Source organism: Homalodisca vitripennis, chromosome 3 (assembly GCF_021130785.1).
Source record: "Homalodisca vitripennis isolate AUS2020 chromosome 3, UT_GWSS_2.1, whole genome shotgun sequence".
NCBI classification, from domain to species: domain Eukaryota; kingdom Metazoa; phylum Arthropoda; class Insecta; order Hemiptera; family Cicadellidae; genus Homalodisca; species Homalodisca vitripennis.
This window is the reverse complement of record NC_060209.1, coordinates 197441576-197464044: the sequence shown is the minus strand read 5'-3', so window position 1 is coordinate 197464044 and position 22469 is coordinate 197441576. Positions and strand designations below refer to the sequence as shown.

General features: G+C 35.4%; 1 protein-coding gene across 2 annotated transcripts in view; it reads right to left on the bottom strand.

Moving 5' to 3' along the window:
• Positions 1-315: 315 nt before the first annotated feature.
• Positions 316-22469, bottom strand: part of LOC124358002 (lipase 1-like) — a 30952-nt gene continuing 8798 nt past the window's right edge. The window contains exons 2-10 of one of the 2 annotated variants that reach the window (XM_046810211.1): positions 22127-22166; positions 21431-21579; positions 20657-20834; positions 19903-20017; positions 13163-13415; positions 11441-11569; positions 9644-9731; positions 2485-2636; positions 316-533 (exon numbers count right to left, since the gene is read on the bottom strand). In XM_046810211.1, the coding sequence (XP_046666167.1) occupies positions 357-533; positions 2485-2636; positions 9644-9731; positions 11441-11569; positions 13163-13415; positions 19903-20017; positions 20657-20834; positions 21431-21559 (1221 nt within the window). In that variant the 5' untranslated portion in view covers positions 21560-21579; positions 22127-22166 and the 3' untranslated portion in view covers positions 316-356. The remainder of the gene's footprint in view (positions 534-2484; positions 2637-9643; positions 9732-11440; positions 11570-13162; positions 13416-19902; positions 20018-20656; positions 20835-21430; positions 21580-22126; positions 22167-22469) is intronic. The other variant, XM_046810210.1, reaches the window with a different exon arrangement.

Below are 22469 nucleotides of genomic sequence, written 5' to 3'. Positions count from 1 at the left end.
CAAAACTGAGATCATTTTATTCTTCTTATATTAATGTTACGAACTCTACATAATTTTGGTATATAAGGATTGATTCAGTAGATTGATTCAGGTTCACTTAAACTCACATTTTCTAACTATCTAAAATATAATCATTTGTACGTATTTTCCAAGAAATGGGAAGTTATTAGTTTCGCTTGTTACTGGACTGCACATAATAATCTATAATAATATCGGTGTTACTGAAGCTCAACATTTATATATACAGGGGGAAGATTATTGATAATTAATATGTCAAAGAAAGGAAACCACAAAAATATAAAGACAACATAAAGATATTGAGAAGAATATTCAAGTTTTATTTATGAAAAATGTGGTTATTTTTTATCCAGCTTTTGAATAGCATCCAATACGCTGCTGTAGAATTTAGCTCGCTCAGCGATACAGCTTTTCTGACGAGGGAAGAGAAACGCGATGTGATCGAAACAATCAATGTCTTGAAGTCTATTGTCAGCCACGAGGTTGGGCAGGAGGGCGACCAGGTCGTCTACATCCTTAACATAATCCAAACACGATTAATACTCAAAAATAAAACATAATTATTGATTAATGTTACAGCTAAATAATTTGAATTACCTTCTTTACTTGTTTTAGAAAGATACAATAAGGACAAAAATTGAAATAAATGGTAGAATGTTGCTGGCATTTGCCTTGTATTTCTCTACATCCCGAGTCCCAGAATGTCGTAAGTGGATAGATATTTCCTCGACTACTGAACTTTTTCTAGGGTTAATAATTACTTTTGGAGTATTATATGTTAGCCATTCTTAATCAAAATTCTGTTTTGAATGAATTTTTAAATATACTTAATGTTTAAATAAGCAATTTAATCAATCAATTCGACTTAAATATGGTGATTCACAGACCGCACAACTGTATCCAATCTATTCCTGATCGATCAATCAACTATACTTAGATATGGTGATTCACAGAACGCACAATTTTATCTAATCTATTCCTGATCGATCAGTCAACTTAACTTAGATATAGTGATCCACAGAACGCACAATTTTATCTAATCTATTCCTGATCGATCAGTTAACTAAACTTAGATATGGTGATTCACAGAACGCACAATTTTATCTAATATATTCCTGATCGATCAGTCAACTTAACTTAGATATAGTGATCCACAGAACGCACAATTTTATCTAATCTATTCCTGATCGATCAGTTAACTCGACTTAGATATAGTGATCCACAGAACGCACAATTTTATCTAATCTATTCCTGATCGATCAGTCAACTTAACTTAGATATAGTGATCCACAGAACGCACAATTTTATCCTATCTATTCTTGATCAATCAGGCAACTTAACCTAGACATATGGTGATCCACAGAACGCATTACTTTATCCAATCTATTCCTGATGGATGTTAATCACTCATGGTCGTCACTTCTGCACAGAATACTTGTTCAGTTCGCGGAATGATAAAACTCAGTTTCAGTAGTAAATAAACATCGGTTTTGTAACAACATGCTTTTTGAGGCCGAAAACTGCGTCAATTACTTCAATATCCTAAATCTAATTCCTTTCAAAGTTGTTATTAATTTGCTTTGCGCTCAAGATCAGGAACGATGGGCCAGGTTTATCGGTTACGTTTGAGATCCTTAACTAATTATTTTTCTAGTCAGGTTCTGATAACGATTTGCCTATATTTACGCCCACCTTAAAACTAAGAACAGTTGTGGAGAGTGTTCATAATTGCACTATTTGAATAGTTTTGTAAGGAATCCTGTACTAACATTGCTGTGCCGTTCCTCTACGTCTTGGATACAAGTAACCCAAATACATATATACATATATGAGGCTAAAGGCAGAGGTAATCCTAAATTAGTAGACACAGAACGGAAATTCATGAAAATGTCAAGTGTTTATATACCACTGAGGGATTTGTTAATGACATAAACAAATTGCCCTAAGCCCATGGCGTTAAAACCCCTTTTGAAACTCTTCTTAATTTTATAAATATTTTATAACATTAAGGAGTTTCTGGCATTAATCTTGAAGACCACGCTATAGCTGATCATTAACAGTAGGAGAATCAGCAAGTTAGTGGATGATTATAAAACTAGTTGTACGTTTAAAATGAGATTTCTTGTCGCTTGTACATCAGAGTTATACTTACATATATTTTGAATTTTACTTTACATTATATAATTGCCAACCAAAAGACTAATATGATTTTACGCCACGGGTATTATTACATCGCCCATGTACATAGCTTGTTTACTGTAGTTACCTCAAAATTGGGGTATTAAAATTTGATGAACAGAACAATTTCTCTGATGCTTTAACGCCTGAGTAGCGGGTTAAAGACAGGGGAGGAAGTCAACTATGACTTAAATGTTGACGACTACGGCTTTTAATACATATAATGAATTTTGACCAATGGATTTGAGACCCAACCAAGCTGAAAATGGAAACTAAGCAACACAATACCTTCGTCATCACTATCTGATCTACGTCAGAAGACCATAGAAGAGTGGGGGCGGTGATTTTCTTGAAATTGTCGGTGTATGGCGGGGGTTCTTCGCTTCCGTACGCCTTCTTGTTGTCTTCTGCCGAGTCAAACTTGTAGTGCTTCATTATCCCTGGACAGAGCAACACTAACATTGTTACAATAGTGCACACAAACTATTACACTCAATATCATTAAATGTGCTCTAGATACACAACAATGACTTAATAATGACTGATTAACGTAAACTTTTGTGTTTGAAGAACCTTTTCTTTTTTTAAGATAGGTTCACAGCACTCATTGCTGTTGGCTGTGAAAATAAAAAATACATTTTAAACCATTTTTTTCAAATGTTACTCAATCTAGAACTAATCATTCGAATTATCTCTTCCAAAGATTCGATATGTGTTTTTCCTGATCATAACTCATTGCTCCTTGGCCTTCCAGATCCCGCGATCTATCAGAGTGTGGCTATGTACTTCAACTGCAAAATATGTGCCAATGGAAGAACGCAATTACATAATACTTTGCTACATAACTGCAAGTATGTTGAACTGTGTGGTGCAGGATCCGAGACGTGCATTCGAACTGACGGACATTACGTCGACTACGTTCTTCTTCTTCTATAGGGTGGCCTACTGCCATGCGCTTAAGCCTGAAGGGCCTTTTGCGCACCCCGGAAGCACAACATGACGCCTACCAGTCTGTGATTATCCACATCCGCCGAAAACAACCTATCCAGTCCTCCTGGGGAAATTCACCACGTTAGTTTTTATAAATAAGTCGATCGTACATAATAATTGTAATTAGTGAGCTTTAATTTCGTATTAATAAACATATTGAAATAAAATATAGTAATTTATACTATTTAAAATGGAAAGCGTACACAACTTTGATGTACTCGTAATTGTTATTCTACATTAGACAAAAACATTTGATGAGTATGCATCATGGCAGTTACGCAGATGTATATGAATACATATCACAAATGGTTCGAAAACAGATATTCTGAATGATTAAACCTAAGATTCTATATTATTATTCCAAATAACTTATTCGAGAGAAATATATATTTTACACTTGTGTACATACATTTTGTAACGGAAAGTAAATTGAGTAAAACGTGTTTGAGGAATTTGCCATATATGTATCAGTAGTTAGCTAATAGTTTTTTTTTTAAGAATTAAAAACCAAACCGTATAAAATATTTTAAACTGTTCTCAATCAAATGTGTCGTAAAACAAGTAAAATCGAATCATGTGTTTGTCTGTATTGCAACCATTGGAAGTGAAATAATCTTTAATAAAGGAGATATACAAATAAAAAGTCAGTTTAAGTTAATGTTAATATACAGTAAAAGTTGTCTGGAACTGTAGAGAGTTAGAAACGGCTCAGATCTGAATGAGTTACTTGCTTGTATTAAGAAACTTATGAAAGTAAAATACGAAACTAGCTCGCCAGCTGTTCAGCTAAATCAATAAGTTTCGCCGAGAGTCACTTAGTGTTACATATTAAAATAAGTCATTGAGCAAATTTCGATAATACACACTACATAGATAACTGAGATCCTAGAGCACTGCTTTGGTCGTTCATGAGAAATATGTGGTAATTGTATAATGTACGTTTAAAAATGACATATAGATAATTGAGTACCTAGTATATTTTTAAGAACAAATAATTATTCCTGCTGAATTTGGAAATGATAAGAATGTAATTTAAAGTGGTCATGGTCAATATAATAATGTAAATAAATAAATATAATATAATATAAATTAATGTTTGTCTATGTTCTTTATAGAATCGTAAACTATTTGAGCCATCATTATGAAAATTTGTATGTATACGTATATATCTAAGGAGAATGTTTTATATGCTATGCTCATTGATTTAACTCGCCACCAGGCGGCGCTGTAAAAGATAAAAGATTTCAAAGTGCCTGCACACTATAAACCGCGATTACGAGACAGTTACTCATATTAAATAGTCAAACTCTATTTGAAGGCGCTAAGTTACTATGTATATTTGTCTTTAAGATAAATTTCTGGTTGAACTCAAAGCTTCCGTGTTAGATCACTTTACAATGAAGTACAGAGTGTCCCATGAAGAGGTTTAAACGTTTGATTTTATATTACTTGTCCATTTATGCACCAAACATTTTCAAACTCTACACAATTAATAAAGTAATTTTTTTAATGTTCAGTGAAAATTAAAGCTCCCTAACAATTATATAAACAAAATGGTGACATTTTGAAAAAACTATACTTTAAAAACAGTATTTTTTTTTGGTTTTGTAAAATTACTTATTGTCATAATTATAGAGAAATAAAGCATTTCAATCAGGAGAAGAGAACATATTCCGAGTTTTCATGTATTAGATGTAATTTTTTTTTAATGTGGACAAAATAATTATTATGATATGGAGTTCCTGAAGTTACTTTATCTGATTGAAACTATGATTTATTCTCTACTTGTTACAAAAGTACGATAAAGTACATGGAATATCCCTAGCCATCATTTTACAGACTAGTATCATGGCTAGACAGTACTTTACTCGTAAACTAAATCAGTTTACCTTGTACTTGTTTCAATTGATACGGTGGACTTGTGCCATTACACTAAATTAAAACAAAAATAATGGAACGATTAAAGATTATAACAAGGATAATAACAACATGAATCACTAGAAATTACTATCAATAATAAATAATTCTGTGGCTTGGTGCTGAAAAGGCCAATGTCCAAAATGTGCTATTTTCAGGTTAAGGTGCCATATAACATTTACTGACCTGTTCTACCTAGTGCAAAAACGGCCAATGTCCAATTACAAAAATAAAGAAGATTCAGAGTCTATGTGGTCCAATGTCCATAATAGTTTCTTCCAGCCATTTTATTAAAGAAAGGCCAAAGTACACATTGGCCCAAGCATGGTTACCGAATCTTGATGCTAGAAAGGCCAAAGTCAACATTGGCCCTTTTACTTCTCTTTGAAGGTATTACCTCTTAATACTCTATAGAATGGACATTGGCCTTATCACAGCTGATACATTACAGTGTTTCCATTTCATTCATGCTTTCTTTCCACAAATATAATCATAGTAACCACTGCTCTGTTTATTATTGTTATTGAGTTTTAAAATGAATTCAAGAGGAAGAAAATTAGTAAACATAGCGTTGTTGGAGTACAACTCTCAAGGTAAGAATGCATTTTCTATCTATTATACATTAATTATGTTTTGGTTTCTTTCAGGTTAGTGAGGTTATGAAATGTTAGGCTATAATCAACTTAGCCATAAAACACCCGATAAATATTATGTTTAAAGATTATTAACAGATTTACCTAGTAGGTATGTATAACTTTATTGGTTTCTTTGTGCTTTTCAGGTGAAATGAAAGGATATATTTTAAAATGCAGAGTTGGGTCTCCCTAACTCTGCATTTTATGGACACATATTCTTAATTGAAACTAGTTTTTGTAATACCAAATTTTGTTGTAATTTCAGATGAGATCAATGGACCCGTCGCTGGATCTTCAAATGAAGACAAGTGCAAGAGCCAGTCTACTCAGTTGGAACATAGAAACGACTATGTTGGAGATGAGAGTCCAGTAAGACTTGACTTTGGCGACCCTTTTGATCCATCATCAGATGAATATCAACCACCAGACGAAGATGATTGTTCTAGTAGTGAAGACGAGACATTAGTTAAAAGGAGAAAACGACACAAGAAATCAAGTGTTGTAGTGATTCAACCACCTGTAAGTATGATAATTAGTGATAATACTCCAGGTCAAAATAATGACTGCTTGAATGTCATCAATGAAGCAATTGATGCTTCTAGCACTTCTGGGCGTAAAAGTAGAGGCCGAAAGAAAGTCGAAGGATTTTGGACCAGAAAGCGGATAAGAAACCCTAGTTCTTGGATTCGCAATGTAAAAAAATGAAAAATGAAGGACTGCAATACAATACTGGAAAGGGTAAAGTGGTTCATGCTAAATCTTTAAAAGATAGCTGTAATTGCAGGCGTTTTGAACAGTTTTCAGACGTTGAAAGAAATATCATCTTCTCCAATTACTATACATTGCCAAGTGAAGCAAAAAACCATTTCATTGTTGGCTCTATTGATGAAGTAAAAAAGCAACGAGAGAGATTAAGAGAAGAAGATGGGTGTATCAGTAGGCGTCAGTTTATTCGCCACTACTTTCTTCCTCTAGATGGAAAAAGAATTGAGGTATGTCAAAAGATGTAACAAACTCTTGATTTGACTCTGAAAAAGGTGAGAGTTATTGTGGAGAAGAAAGGATCTTCAACATCAGGTCTTTGTCTAGAATACAAAAGAGGAAAGCACGGAAACCATCCAAAAATATCTGAAGATGCTAAAAATGTGATTCAGGACCATATTAAATTGTTCCCAGCATATGAGTCTCATTACTCTCGCTCACATACACAAAAGAAATATCTCTCTCCAGACCTTTCGATATAAAAAATGTACAGAGTGTATTGTAAATATTGTACAGACAATAATATTATACCAGAGAAAGATCATATGTACAGAAAGAATTTTGTTGAAGAATTTAATTTGCATTTTAAATATCCCAAAAATGATACTTGTGCAAAATGCGACAAATATGAGATGATTATAAAATCATCGGTAATAGAGGAAGAAAGAATAAATACACAGAAGTTAAAAGATGAACATTTAGAAATGGCTGATTCTGCTTATAACCAAAAGAAGATTGATAAAGACATATCAAAGACAAACTTTGACACTGTAGTGATACCTTTTGACTTAGAACAATGTTTACCGACACCTTGCCTTGTTAATGGTATATCGTTTTATAAACGACAACTATGGACCTATAATTTGACTTTATATGAGACCAGAAATAGACACCCGAATCCTTCCAGACCTATGTGTTTTTGTGGGATGAAACTGTAGCAATGCGTGGCAGCCAGGAACTTGGATCGTGCATTTTCAAATATGTAAAAGAGATTTTAGGAGATGACGTAAAAGAGATAATCTTTTACAGTGATTGTTGCCCTGGCCAAACTAGAAACATCATTATGAGCTCAATATTTTTGCTTCTGGTTAGGGAACGACAAGCACGAAACAATCCTCTTGTGATCCACCATAAGTTTCTTGTACCGGGCCATACACACATGGAAGCTGACGGTGTGCATGCGCTCATTGAAAGATCTAGGAAAAGAACAGTAACTTGTTTAGAGATACCAAGGGACTGGTCCAATTTCATAAGATGTATTGAAGCACCCCAAAGATTGAAGTATTTCAGATGGAACAAACTGAATTTTTACATTTCAAGTCATTGTTTAAAACTGAATTTGTGCACAGAAACCAAAATATTGATAGTGAAAGGGTGTACTGGGACTCTATTCATTGGTTAAAAGATGAGTACAACAAAGAAAATTCTTCCCAAATTTTGTACAAATCATCGTTTAAGGAATCTGAAGAGTTCAAGGTGTTGGGCATAAGTAGAAAAAAAAAACGCTACGGCATACCCAAAGGTGTATGGTTGTCCCCATCAATAATACGCCAATTAATTTGTCAAAAGAAAAAGTAGAAGATCTTACATCTTTAATGCCATATATTAGTACTAATAGCAAACTGAACTACAGTGCTGTTATTAATAGCCTATAGAGTAGTTCCGAGGTTGAAGATATAAATCCATTTAAAGACTTTTCTGACGAAGTTGGGGAAGAAAACTAAAATAGTGGTGTATGAAACCATTTTGAATAACATTGTTATACTTTAGATAAGATTCATTCATATTCTAAGACATGCTTAGCTTATATTAAAAATGTTCAAACAATATGTGTGAAAAACAATAAATATGACATGAATAGATCATTGATTTTTTATATACCTGAATTAATTTCCTTTGTGCTAATAACAAAATAGTTAATTTTCATCAGAAACTACTGTTATTGAGTAACTAAATTTAAACACCATATAAAATTACAGGGCCAATCTCCAAAAAGTTTGTAAACATTTATAATTACCAAAATTAAGAAAAAAGGCCAATGTCCTAAACAAAAGTGTTTAAAAAATATTACAAGCACGTAGTTATTATCAAAAATATCAGTTATAAAACTAATATTAAGGTAGAAAATTTCATTTAAATATATTTCAATTTGACTTCACAGTAAATGTTTGAACAAATGAAGAAATGTTGTGCAGGCCGTATTGAAAAATCAGGTTTTTGGACTTCGGCCTTTTTTGCACCAAGGCACAGAATTGTACCCATAAAGATTATTAAATGAAAAACACTAACAACAGTAAAAGGTATTCATATAATAAAAATTTACCAGTTTTACCATGCTTATCTAATCTAGTCACTTACTTTTGTTCTAAATATTAGATAAGCGTCAGGATTGTGGTTCCTTAGAACAGCTATCAATGTCATATCGCTGGCCTTTCACAGAGTACGTCAGTCTTTAGTCGAGTTCAGAGCAGTAACCGTGCAATGTGAAAATTTCATACGTTTGTGTAAAATACAAAAGTATAAATAAAATTAAAACGCGAGTGAATTGTGCAGTATATAATGAAAAAAAAAGGTAAGTTAATTTTGGCGTTGTTTAGTAGTTTTCCTTATACTAATTATTTTCCTACTTTAGAATATGTGTTAGATACATTGTTTTCTATTTTTAAACCCCGTTTGTTTCCAGATATCAGTGGACGAGTGAATAGTGGTGTTCATCAAACAAGAAACTGAGAAGAGTCTAAAACTTTTAAAATATTCTACCTCAGAACAAAGATTCGACACTTGCATTGCCAACAGCACAACTCCATGACTATCAGGATTTGGATCTGTTAATGAGAAGGAAATTCACGACCATAATACTTTAAAAGAAACACGAATTAAAATCAAGAATTAGTGTATGTATTCCTTATCAGAGAGCAGAGGGATATTGTTACTAATGTGGCTTCGAAATCCACACAATAAACCAAAATAATTTTGTTTGTAACGTAATGGACTGTTGAGGCTATTACTGTCCTATAGGACGTTCCTGGTAGCACATTCGGTCACCTGAATTTAATTTCAGTTCACCAGACATTAACCCATCAAAAACTATGGTAAGAACTGTTTTTTTGGAACCAATCATTGTGTGTGGGCAGAGGAGTTACCTGTAACTGACATCTGGTAGAAGTGTTCCATTGTCTTTAAGGATGTTCCGGCTGGGATATATGCTCCTCCTATTACCTTCTGAATCTCCTATGAAAAACAATGCAAGATGTAAAAGATGTTTAATATCATTGATTTTTGTATGTACTATCTACTTACGTTATTACATAGGGGGTTACTACTTATGTGAGTGAAAAAATGCCTTAAACGTTGAACAAATGTTATTCAAATTGGATAAAGAAATTACTTTATTACATGTACTTCTACTTTTATCCCTTCAAAATAGTCTAAACTACATAAGGCAGTACTTTATGGACAAGATATGCCACTATTAAGAGGTCGGAGGCTACTTTAAATAACTTAGCTAAATTTAATCTGTTACTAAAATATAATGAGTTTGATTTAAGTAATTATTTAGCATAAATGTGCTGGTAGTATGAATAAAATAAAGTAAAATAGTTTCTACTCAACAATAATTAATCAGCGGAGTCAGTATATGAAGAAACATGAAAAATGTACAAGAGAGACATTTAAAACTCACCACGTATGTGTCACAAATTTTTGTATGTTTTTAAACATTTATTAATTCTAACAAAAATGTCATATAAGTATATGCATACAAATATCTCGTTTTACAAAGATCTATTTTTAAAATCTGCGAGTTGCATTTAAAAAGTTAACCAATATTAAACAGATGTTAGGTATGAAGGGTTATGAAGGTAAATAAGGAATCGCGGCCTTTTGGTTGTAATCCTTGCTTAAAACCTCGTTGTGGAACCTGTAAGATCATGTCAACAAGGAAATATGTCCAAAGTATTATAACCAAACAAGTATATGCTATCAAAGGAAATATCAACTGTGACACCAAACTTAATTTTTTTTCTGAAAAACAGTATGTCGGGCAAACATTGAATCGATGACAGTGTAAATGAAAACTAAATACATTACAATGTAAAAAAGGAAAACTGCACACCAACTTGTAATCAAACAAGAAATCAAGAGTTCTTCATTTAAAATAAATTTCATGCTTGCTACTTATTCACAACGTCAACTTCACGGACCATCAATTGCTGATCTAATCATGTTGTATTTATTTACAATGTTTCTTTTTCCTGTTTGAATTCTCACTTTCTCTGTCTGCTATTCTTGTTGTATACATTTATCTGAAAAAGTGTACAAGATACACGAAAATTTATAAATGTTTTGAACCATTATACAATGGCTTTTTCTTAAAGAGAATTGACCTGTTTTTGTGTTGTGTATATAGTACTTATTTATCCAATATTATAGAAATTATATGCATGTATATGTCCTTGTATGTAGGCCAAAACAACACAAACATGTTAATGTGCAAGTATGATGGAGTGTACAAATACGTGAAGTATAAATTGTAATTAGACATTTTGGTGCCATTTAAAAACCAAATTCATATTACATAGTTTGTACGTACAAACTACTCAATATTTTTAAATACATTCTCTTAAAAATGAAATTAAACAAACCACCTCCTGAAAAATTTGAGTTTATTTAATGTCTCTATTTCAAACAGGAAATGAAAGTATCGAGTTACTAGTTCTTAATACTTCGCTGCTATTCTACATATAAAACCCTACAACTAATCTCAGAGCACACACATATCTACTGGATAATAATTCCGTTCCTCCACATATGTTTATATTGTCCGTGTGAAGAGAACACACTTGTGTAGTGTATAACTTATTTATTATTTACATTCACACTACTGAGGGGTATGTAACATGTTAGTAACAGAACAACTGTACACATTGACATAGGTTTACCTCTATCTTATCGACACACATGTCTCGGTAACTCTCTTCCACGTCGAGACAAGTGATCTGCGACTTATCGTCGGTGGCCAAATCTTTCCTGGGAAACAGCTCCACTTTCCCAGAATCCTTCCATTGTTTCTGAAAGATACAGTTCTAATAATGTAAACTGTACCAAATATTAGGAAAATATATAGGAGTGAAATAGCATAGTAATGCTTTGAAAGATATATACCAAAAAACATCACAGCCCATCCCTTCTCACTCTTATACGAGAGTGTGAGTGAGAGAGTGTGTGTGAGGGAGAGAGAGGGAGGGAGGGAGATATGGAGGGAGGGAGATATGGAGCGAGAGAGAGAGAGAGAGAGAGAGAGAGAGAGAGATATCATGACAAGAAAACTACGTATAACATACTTAACATTTTTTGGACTGTGTGTGTTTGTCTATGTACTCGTATATATTTACAGTAGTTCCATAATTATACTGTATAGTACAATAATAAGGTATTAAGACTCCGAATATAGTGTTTCAGAGTAAAAACTACTTTAATAGATAATCGTCTGTATGCTCGTATATCTTTACAGCTGATCCATAATTATACTGTATAGTGCAATTATAAGGTGTTAAATCCAAATAATGCGTTACCACAGGTAGATATATACTGGCTGGGCACTACTATCAGTACTATCTAGACATACAGATACTGTTGTCTACAACTATACCTGATACTACTACGGTACCAGTACTACTACGAATACAGGCCTAGTAACTATGTTGTGATAATAGTAATTGTAACTAATGCAAATAGTTACTGTCCATTGTAATAATACCAGCCACTATGCTGGGCACTACTACTAGTAATGACAGGGGCACTCCTACTGTTAATTTCGCATGGTACTACTACTATAGTGTTAGCAGATACTACTGTGGCTGGGATACGGGTAGTTTTACTCTAACAGACACGCAAACCTTCGTCTTATTTCCGCCCTATTACCTGTCTAGACCACCTCGTAGAGAGTGAGAGGGGTGGGAGGGAGAGAGAGGTAGGGGGAGACATATGGGGGAGGGATAGAGAGGGAGAGGGAAAGGGAGGGGGGGAGAGAGAGAGAGAGAGAGAGAGAGGAGAGAGAGAGAGAGAGAGAGAGAGAGAGAGAGAGAGAGAGAGAGAGACAGAGAGAGAGAGAGAGAACATGACAAGAAAACAACGTATAACACACAAAAATTGTCACAGAGTATTGCTTAGTTGCATGCTACGTTGAGCTTAGTAGCTTAGGACGTAAAACAGCATGAGATGGGCTGGCCCCAACCGTAAGTGTCGTGCCCTGGCGCTCGTGAGTGTAGGGATGCGTGCGTGCGAGGCAACTATCTAGCCTTTCAGCCGCAATCCCTAATTTCGAATACTATAATGACTACGAATGGTACCAGTATTTCCCAGGCACTACCACTACTAATTATGCAGCTTATTATTACTATTATTAACATGCAAAAGTTCATAAACAAAATTTTACATCTCAATTTAATTTGAGATTCAGGTTGAGTTACGCGCCGTCAAGTGAAAGTTCTCAAGGGAGCATTCGTATACTGATCCAATCGAGAAAATACTGAATGGAATGCGATCTTCCGAATGCATAGCTCCATGTACAAATGTTCTTGTTTTCGATTATTAAGTTTTAACAGGTCTTGTATATTAATAAAGATTATGAATAACTCAGGCATTTCAAGGTGCTAACTCACCATGTACTTATTTGCCATCTCCTCCACCATGCCCTCAGGCCCCACCATCTGTACCATCTTGCTGAGGAAGGCCACTGGAGCCAGGCCCACCAGTGACTTCAGCTTCTGGTTGTACTCGGGTCTCGAGCTCGCCATCACGAAGCATACCGTGGTGCCCATGGAATGGGCTATAAGATGTAGACTGGGCTGACCTGTGTTGTTCAGTACGTAGTCTATCGCAGCCGGGAGATCTATCATCCCCATCTCGTGCCAACTTGTAGACAAACATACAGTTTTAATATATGTATATTTATTTAGATCTATCTTTATCTTTATTTTTTAAACTATTATGAACTTGGGCGATAAAGCCTTGCACTATCAGTACGCCCCCCCAATCACATTGTAGAAGTACTCTACATTTGGATCCACCTTTCACTTTTATCTTTATTTTTATAACTATTATTGACTTGGGCGATAAAGCCTCCTTGCACTATCAGTACGCCCCCCCCCCCCCACCTAGTAATTCGACTTAATAGCGTTTATTTGTTAATTCAATGTAATGCACTGTAATTGTTGTATATGAAACTTTGCTTTTGTTGGTCGCATATGAAATTATGTTGGAGTATACACTCCATGACTGTATGGTGTTGTCCACGTTGTGTTGGTAGCGTGCATTAGGGGACTTGGAAGTGTACACTGTACGATTCAACGGTCGTGAGCGTAAATTCTATGGTACAACATATTAATAATGTACGATCGAGGATTTAACATGTTGTCAGCGTGCAGTGAAAGATACGTCGTATTGGAAGCGTACACTCGAGGATTCAACGTGTTGGGAGGCGCATTCAAGGATTCAACGTGTTGAAAGGTACACTCGAGAATTCAACGTGTTGGAAGCGTGCTTTCGAGGATCCAACGTGTCATAAGGTGCACTCGAGGCCAATGTGTCAGAAGGTGCACTCGAGGATTCAACGTGTCAGAAGGTGCACTCGAGGATTCAACGTGTCAGAAGGTGCACTCGAGGATTCAACGTGTCAGAATGTGCACTCGAGGCCAATGTGCCAGAAGGTGCACTCGAGGATTCAACGTGTCAGAAGGTGCCCTCGAGGCCAATGTGTCAGAAGGTGCACTCGAGACCAATGTGTCAGAAGGTGCACTCGAGGATTCAACGTGTCAGAAGGTGCATTCGAGGCCAATGTGTCAGAAGGTGCACTCGAGGCCAATGTGTCAGAAGGTGCACTCGAGGATTCAACGTGTCAGAAGGTGCACTCGAGGCCAATGTGCCAGAAGGTGCACTCGAGGATTCAACGTGTCAGAATGTGCACTCGAGACCAATGTGTCAGAAGGTGCACTCGAGGATTCAACGTGTCAGAAGGTGCACTCGAGACCAATGTGTCAGAAGGTGCACTCGAGGATTCAACGTGTCAGAAGGTGCATTCGAGGCCAATGTGTCAGAAGGTGCACTCGAGGCCAATGTGTCAGAAGGTGCACTCGAGGATTCAACGTGTCAGAAGGTGCACTCGAGGCCAATGTGCCAGAAGGTGCACTCGAGGATTCAACGTGTCAGAAGGTGCACTCGAGGCCAATGTGCCAGAAGGTGCACTCGAGGCCAATGTGTCAGAAGGTGCACTCGAGGATTCAACGTGTCAGAAGGTGCACTCGAGGCCAATGTGCCAGAAGGTGCACTCGAGGCCAATGTGTCAGAAGGTGCACTCGAGGATTCAACGTGTCAGAAGGTGCACTCGAGGCCAATGTGCCAGAAGGTGCACTCGAGGATTCAACGTGTCAGAATGTGCACTCGAGGCCAATGTGTCAGAAGGTGCACTCGAGGATTCAACGTGTCAGAAGGTGCACTCGAGACCAATGTGTCAGAAGGTGCACTCGAGGATTCAACGTGTCAGAATGTGCACTCGAGACCAATGTGTCAGAAGGTGCACTCGAGGATTCAACGTGTCAGAAGGTGCACTCGAGACCAATGTGTCAGAAGGTGCACTCGAGGATTCAACGTGTCAGAATGTGCACTCGAGACCAATGTGTCAGAAGGTGCACTCGAGGATTCAACGTGTCAGAAGGTGCACTCGAGACCAATGTGTCAGAATGTGCACTCGAGGCCAATGTGTCAGAAGGTGCACTCGAGGATTCAACGTGTCAGAATGTGCACTCGAGACCAATGTGTCAGAAGGTGCACTCGAGGATTCAACGTGTCAGAAGGTGCACTCGAGACCAATGTGTCAGAAGGTGCACTCGAGACCAATGTGTCAGTAGGTGCACTCGAGGATTCAACGTGTCAGAAGGTGCACTCGAGGATTCAACGTGTTTGAATTATACACTGTACGATTCAAGGGTTAGGAGCGTAACCTCTATGGTTTAACATATTGGTAATGTAGTCTCGAGGATTTAACATTTTGGTTGCATGCTGTGAAGGATTCAACTTGTTGGAAGCGTGTAATCGAGGAGTCAACGTGTTGGATGCGTGAACCCGAGGAGCGAACATGTTGGAACCGTACACTATACGATTTAACTGTTGGGAGCGTACATTGTACGATTCAACGTGAGAAGGGTCGATTCAATCCAAATCCAGACAGCGCTCTTTTCTAGTCTAGATGTCTGATATTTGAAACGATTCAAATAATCCTTTTGGACGTCTTCGTCACTGACATTTCTTTTGGATTTGTTCATAAAATTTCAGGAATTAAAACTGTGACATTGTCAGATTTCACACGTTGTACTCTAAACAATGTGAATTGAAGCAAACTCTACCTTCACAAATATATTTGATTTGGATTAGTGGTATCAAATTTACGACATAAATTAATTCTATAAAAATTAGGACTAACTTAATAATTTTCCTCTTTTTACAATTTTACGTGAAGTGGTTTCCTGTTTGTTTCCACAATAGACCTTGTTGTACTCCCATTATAGAAGTGGCGACTGTGTCCGACACGGTGACCATTAAATTAACTCACCAGATTGGTTTAATTTACATAACCAGTAAACTTCCTTTGTCTAAATTTAGTTATTGACTATGGGTGATTTGACAGGATAACAGATTTGTTCATTTAACATTGTTATATATTGCAATACTAGACCAGTACCTTTCGAAAATTTGAATCTATCCTCTTCTTTAGGTATCAAGAAACGAGAAAAGGGTTAGTAAAACAGTATAAATCTCTACACATCCAACATAGTACACCATGGAGAGATTTTTCAAACGTGATGTTATGGACCCTATGGACTATGCATTATGTCAACCCTCCATTGAAGGTACGCCACTTTGACTAAACTAATATTTTTTTAGTAGATAAGCAGTCACGGGATTGACCGACAGAAGTGACTACTTCTTACAACAGGTTGTGAATATATATCTTGAACAATTACGTTTGTTAATTAGTAAATCGTTATTTTTCAAATTTTAAAATCATATGAGACACTCAATTCTCTTACATAAAAACCTTAATATTTTCTACTTATTTTTGTAATATTTGTTACATCTCATATATTGCAATGATCACAGACTTCTAAATACTAAAGTAATAAATATTTATACATTTTATTTACTATGGTTTGTATTAGTTTCTATAATTCAGTCAGTATCATTTTTACTATAACCTTGTATTTCCAAGAAAATTTATCCATTTTCACTGTAACTATATGCTATAAATGAAATTATGGCTTTATAATAATTGAAATAAGAAATAAAAATTCTGGAATAAAAAAATTGTGAAATATCTTGTAAACACTGCATTTATAGTTTTTTCATATCTTGTTATTTTTTATCTTTGACATTATTTCATTTAATTTACCTTTTAAAAGTCAATTAATGATCTTCTCATTTTACGTTATTTATTTTTTAAGTGAGTATAAGGTAAAGTCCAATGTAATTGAATGAAGGTTATAATTGAGGAGCAAACTTTCAAAACGTGTTTTGTCCCGAAAAATAAAAAATGAGTTATGCATTGAGAAGTAATTTTTTTGCTTCAAGGAAGGTCTTTAAAAGCCAATATCGATAAAAAAAATCTCTCCTATTATAAAATAAGGTCCAAATATTACACTTTCGATCAAAAAGTGTTTTGTCTTCTGACCAGTTTAGGTCAAAGCATGTTTTGTCCCACAGCCAATCAGAGTGAGCCATACAGTGCAGCTGATTGATTGGCTTAGTCACATGACCATACACCAGTTTTATTTGTGAAATTGGAGGTTAATGTGCATTTTGATCTTGAGAGCATATTATTTTAGTGAAAGTTATAAATTATTTGTGAGGTTAGAGTCAGTTGTGAGGCATGGAAAATAAATTTAGTATTGATCAATTGGTGTTCCTTTAGGTTCTATTAACAGTGGATCCAGGAAAAGGAAGAAAATAACAAGAAAAGTTGATGCTGCCAAAACCAAAAGGTATTCTACTCCTTCAGGAGTTAATATATTTGTCCCTCGCAATCATTATAACAGGAAATTACAGTGTAAAAACATTAATGACCTAGAGACGCTAAATTAATTAAGGAAAATATTTATAAACAACCTGTAAAACTTCAACAAGATGTAATTGTTTCACATCTAGTACAGATCAGCCATGTCAAAAGGCGTAGGGGTAGAAAAGCAGTTGCAAACCTAGATTGTGATGGTAACTTCAAGGGTAAACATGCATTTGCTACAACATATTTCATTCCTTCTGCAGTAAATGGTAAGAGGATTCCTGTTTGTAAAAATGTTTTCTTGGATATAACAAAAATTGGCAGAACAAGGTTGTCTAATATAACTACAAACTGATGAAAATAGAGGCGGAGACCGGAAAAGTCACAAAAGTGTTCATGAGAAGGAGAAAGTTCGTGCATTTATTTCCTATTTGAAAGCCACTGAAAGCCACTACAATCGAAAAAATATATAAACGGGTTTATTTAAACAGCCAGTGTAGCATCTCAAAACTCCATCAGGTATATGTTTCTACATTAAGTGAAGAGGAATCTTGTTTTAAAGTTTCCTTTGCTATGTTCAGAAATGTCTTTACTAACGAGTTCAATATTGGCTTTCGAACTCCAGTATCGGACGTCTGTAGTACATGTCTTGTCTACTTTTAAAAGGGAAAATAAAAAGAGCTCTTCTCAATTCTCAAGAAAAAAATAATCTTATGGCTGAAAAAACTGTACACAAGAGAAGAGCCAAAGCTTTTTATGGCGCTCAAAAATTAAGCATGAAGATACAGTAAGTTTATGTTTTGATTTACAACAAATACAGCCTTTGCCCAGGTCATGTGCTAAAGAGGCTTACTATCTACGCCAAATAAATTTTTATGCATTTGCAATAATCAACTTGCCCACAAAATATCCAGTATTTTACACATGGACTGATGTACAAGGTGGAAAAGGGAGCACCGAAATTAGTTCTGCTTTGTTAAATTACTTAGAGAATTCGGATTTCCATGGAAAAACCAAACTTCGTTCATTTTGCGATGGTTGTGGAGTACAAAATAAGAACAATATTGTAGTACAAACCCTTTCATTTTATATGCATCAACCTAAAACTCAACTGGCTGAAATAAGAATGTACTTTCCAGTGAAAGGGCACAGCTTTTTACCGGCTGACCGCGTCTTTGGGCGCGTTGAAAAAATCCTTCGTAAGAATCCCATAATCTTGTCAAAGGGAGAGTATGTTACCCTATATAAAACTGTTGGAGATGTTAAACAGCTTGGTGAAGATTGGCATATTTTTGATACCAAATCGACATTAGCAAATTATTTTAAGAATTTGGAGAACATTAGCAACATGAAAAGAATACTTTTCAAAAGGGATGCAATTGTTGAAAAGCAAGTTGTAAAGAAGATTGGGACAGTCACACGGACATTTAAGTTAACCGTAAGTGTTAAGGGACTACAACACTATCGTTTCCAAGAGGATGTGAATTATTTGTCATTATACAAGAAAGGTGTTAAAGATGAAACCATTAGGAACAACGTGAAATTTCAAAAACTTCCTCTCAACCACTGTATAAGTGATGAGAAAAAAAGACGTAAACAAACTGTTAGGTGTCATGTTCGGACCTGAGTGGAAAACTTTACCAGGAGATCAGTTTGATTTTTACAAAAATATTTTGAACTAATTTGAAAGTATTGTAGATACTGAAGAAGGTAATGAAGATTATGAACTTTATGAATGTTTGGAAGAAGATGGTGCTGTCAGGAATTAAGCTTTTTTATGCAATGTTAAGTAACTTTGTATTTGTAATGAGTGAATTCTTACAGGGTACATAAATAATGTTACTTTGCTATGTTTTCTACTACTGGAACAACAATGTATAAATAAAAAAATATTATATTATTTGTACCATTAATTTACTTTACTTTTTTACTCTACCCCTATATGAAGTGTTCAAAAAGTGTTTTGTCCGGTTTCCAAATGTTCAAAATGTGTTTTGTCCATATTGCTTGTTCAAAATGAGTTTTGTCCTGCTTTTGAAGTCAAATTTAAACTAAACTACAATATTTTTAGGACTTTTACTGCTTGATAATCATTTAAAATTGTATCATTGTGTAAATAAACATATAACACTTTATATACTTGACACAATAACTTACTTACAGGTTTTTTTGCAATCCCCAGGGTAAGCTTAAGGATTTTCCACGTACAACTTTTGCAGTTGTTATCCATGACTTAAATGGGTCCATCGCAACATATTTAATAGACTGAAAAGGGTAATTTTCAATCTTCAAAATGTAGTATTCTATTTATCCAAAATTCCAGTATACTTTCAAGTAAAAGTGAGTACAAACCTAAAATCCCAAAACTCTTTGTCCTCGGGTTTAAGTTTGGCATGGCTCCTGGAGTAAGCGTTGCCTCTAGCATTGGTCATCCAGACATCGTAGCCAGCATCGGACAGTCTAAATGCTAAAAAAAAACAATTGCAATTCACTTCTTTGACATTTTATATCTTACTTATGCAATATTCCGAAAATGAAAGATGTATCAGAGAAACTGCATTTTCAAAACCCTCTCCACTATCATTTTTTTTATTATTAACTATTTACGACAGCTGTAATTTTAATTTTATTCATTTATTCATTTTCATTTAAGAATTTAGCTATTAACGAAATTGCCTCTAAAGGTTTACTTTCACACCACTGCACGTATAAAATGTTAAAAAAAATAAATCTGGATTCTGCAAATTACATAATGACATACACTACATAAATAACTGCGTCCTCATAACCCTCAGCACATCGAAGGCATGCTACAACTAACGTGTTACCTCCGGTTCACAGGTACGACAAACAATCACGCTTGAATTAAAGGTATTAGTTTAAAGATTAAAGATTTTAAAGTAACCTATATAAAATCGTATACGTTTTATACATGACAATATGCCAAGTCTTATAACAAAATCTACATATGTTATGAGGAAAACTAAATTTAGTGTCAGCATCGATCAAATTATAAAAGTATTAAAGATTAAAGAAAGGAATAAAATACTATACGTATAGACATAAGCGTACTTGAATAATTGTGTAGTTGGCGTTAGAAACCAACCTAATGATTCAGGATCGGTGACCCAGGCATCTGATGAAGCTTGATAACCGTGCTGAAATAAGACCGGTATGGCTGGCTTCTTGGCTTGAACCACCCGGAACATTGTCAGCTTGTAGCCATCCTCAGTCTCCACTGTGTGACTCTCCCCTGTGTGCTTTCGCTCCTTGATGATTTCCTCCTAGAGAAAAAATTTAAACAGAAACTTGTAGGGTTTATCCTTTACAGGGGTGAAGCAAAACCAAGGATATAGCTGACTTCTTGGCTTAAACCACCCGGAACACTGTCAGCTTTTTAGCCGTCCTCAGTCTCCACTGTGTGACTCTCTCCTGTGTACTTTCCCTCCTTGATGATTTCCTCCTTGAGAAATAATTTAAACAGAATCTTGCAGAATTTCTCCTTTCACTGGGATGTAGCAGTAACACCGGTATAGCAGGCTTCTTGCCTTAAACCACCCGGAACACTGTCAGCTTTTAGCCGTCCTCAGTCTCCACTGTGTGACTCTCTCTCCTGTGTACTTTCCCTCCTTGATGATTTCCTCCTTGAGAAATAATTTAAACAGAATCTTGCAGAATTTCTCCTTTCACTGGGATGTAGCAGTAACACCGGTATACCAGGCTTCTTGCCTTGAACCACCCGGAAAACTGTCCGCTTGTAGCCGTCCTCAGTCTCCACTCTTCTATTTATTTTGATGAACATAATTTACAGTACTCAATACCCAATACAAGTAATCGGGACAATGCGTTTGTTTTAGATGTAGTGTAAATGTCTACATACCGTAGTGTACATTCCTCCGTCAGCTTTCACAGGCATTAAAGGTCCTTCGATATCATCATCATCGCCAAGCGAACAATGCGATAGTAGCACCAGAAGTGCCACTGTCAAGGTGTAGGTCTGTAGGTACATTGAATAGTGGGAGTTATAACCTGAAACAGAGTTCGTATTAGTAAACAGCTAACAGGTCATATAAAAGAAATATTTTAAAAAACAGCAAATTAATACAATAGACGAGTTATTCCAATTTTTTACGTTCCAAGGTCACGTAATTTCACCTGTATATTATTGAAAGACAATATGGTTAGACAGGTATACCAAGAATTGAAATTCTACTACAATTTTGCCAATTTAGCAGGTCAAAGAAAACTGTTTAACATTATCACACGATATTGATTTATAATTGAAATTCATTACAATTACCTGTTGTCTGTTGTTGTAATTATAACAGTTATTTACAAAAGTTAGTAACATCTTCCAACTGAGAAATTCTTTGCCATTATTCATTGTGTAAGTGAGAGATTTGTACAGTATCAACGCTGCTAGCCCATGTTAGATCGACCATTAACACCTCTATCAAAAAAATAAATTTTACGTATTAGTCAAAAAGATTCGCTGTATAATTGGGTTTTCCAAAAATCGTTTACAAAAGTTGGTTCACTGACATGTTCATCCAAAAACTGAAAACATTCTACTTACTGTTTGTTTCGTCTCTTGAAGATCACTTAAAGAACTGCAACTGAAAATGTAAAAATAAGCATAACAGTTTGCTGATTAAAAAAAAAGTAAAGAACGTCTTATTTTACCAGGCGAAGTTAGGGCTACGAAGCCCTCTCTAAACACTTAACCTGGGGACCAACGGCTCAAAGGTGACTTCCGAACCACCACCAATGGCCGGGCAGGCGGGCCGCTTGTAAGGACAGGACCGCTCAGCGGTCACCTGTCCAAGCAGCGGCCACTATTAATGTATTATATATTAACATGGTATATAATATAATTACTTTAAAATAATATCCTACAAGATTGTAAGTGCTATTTGAAC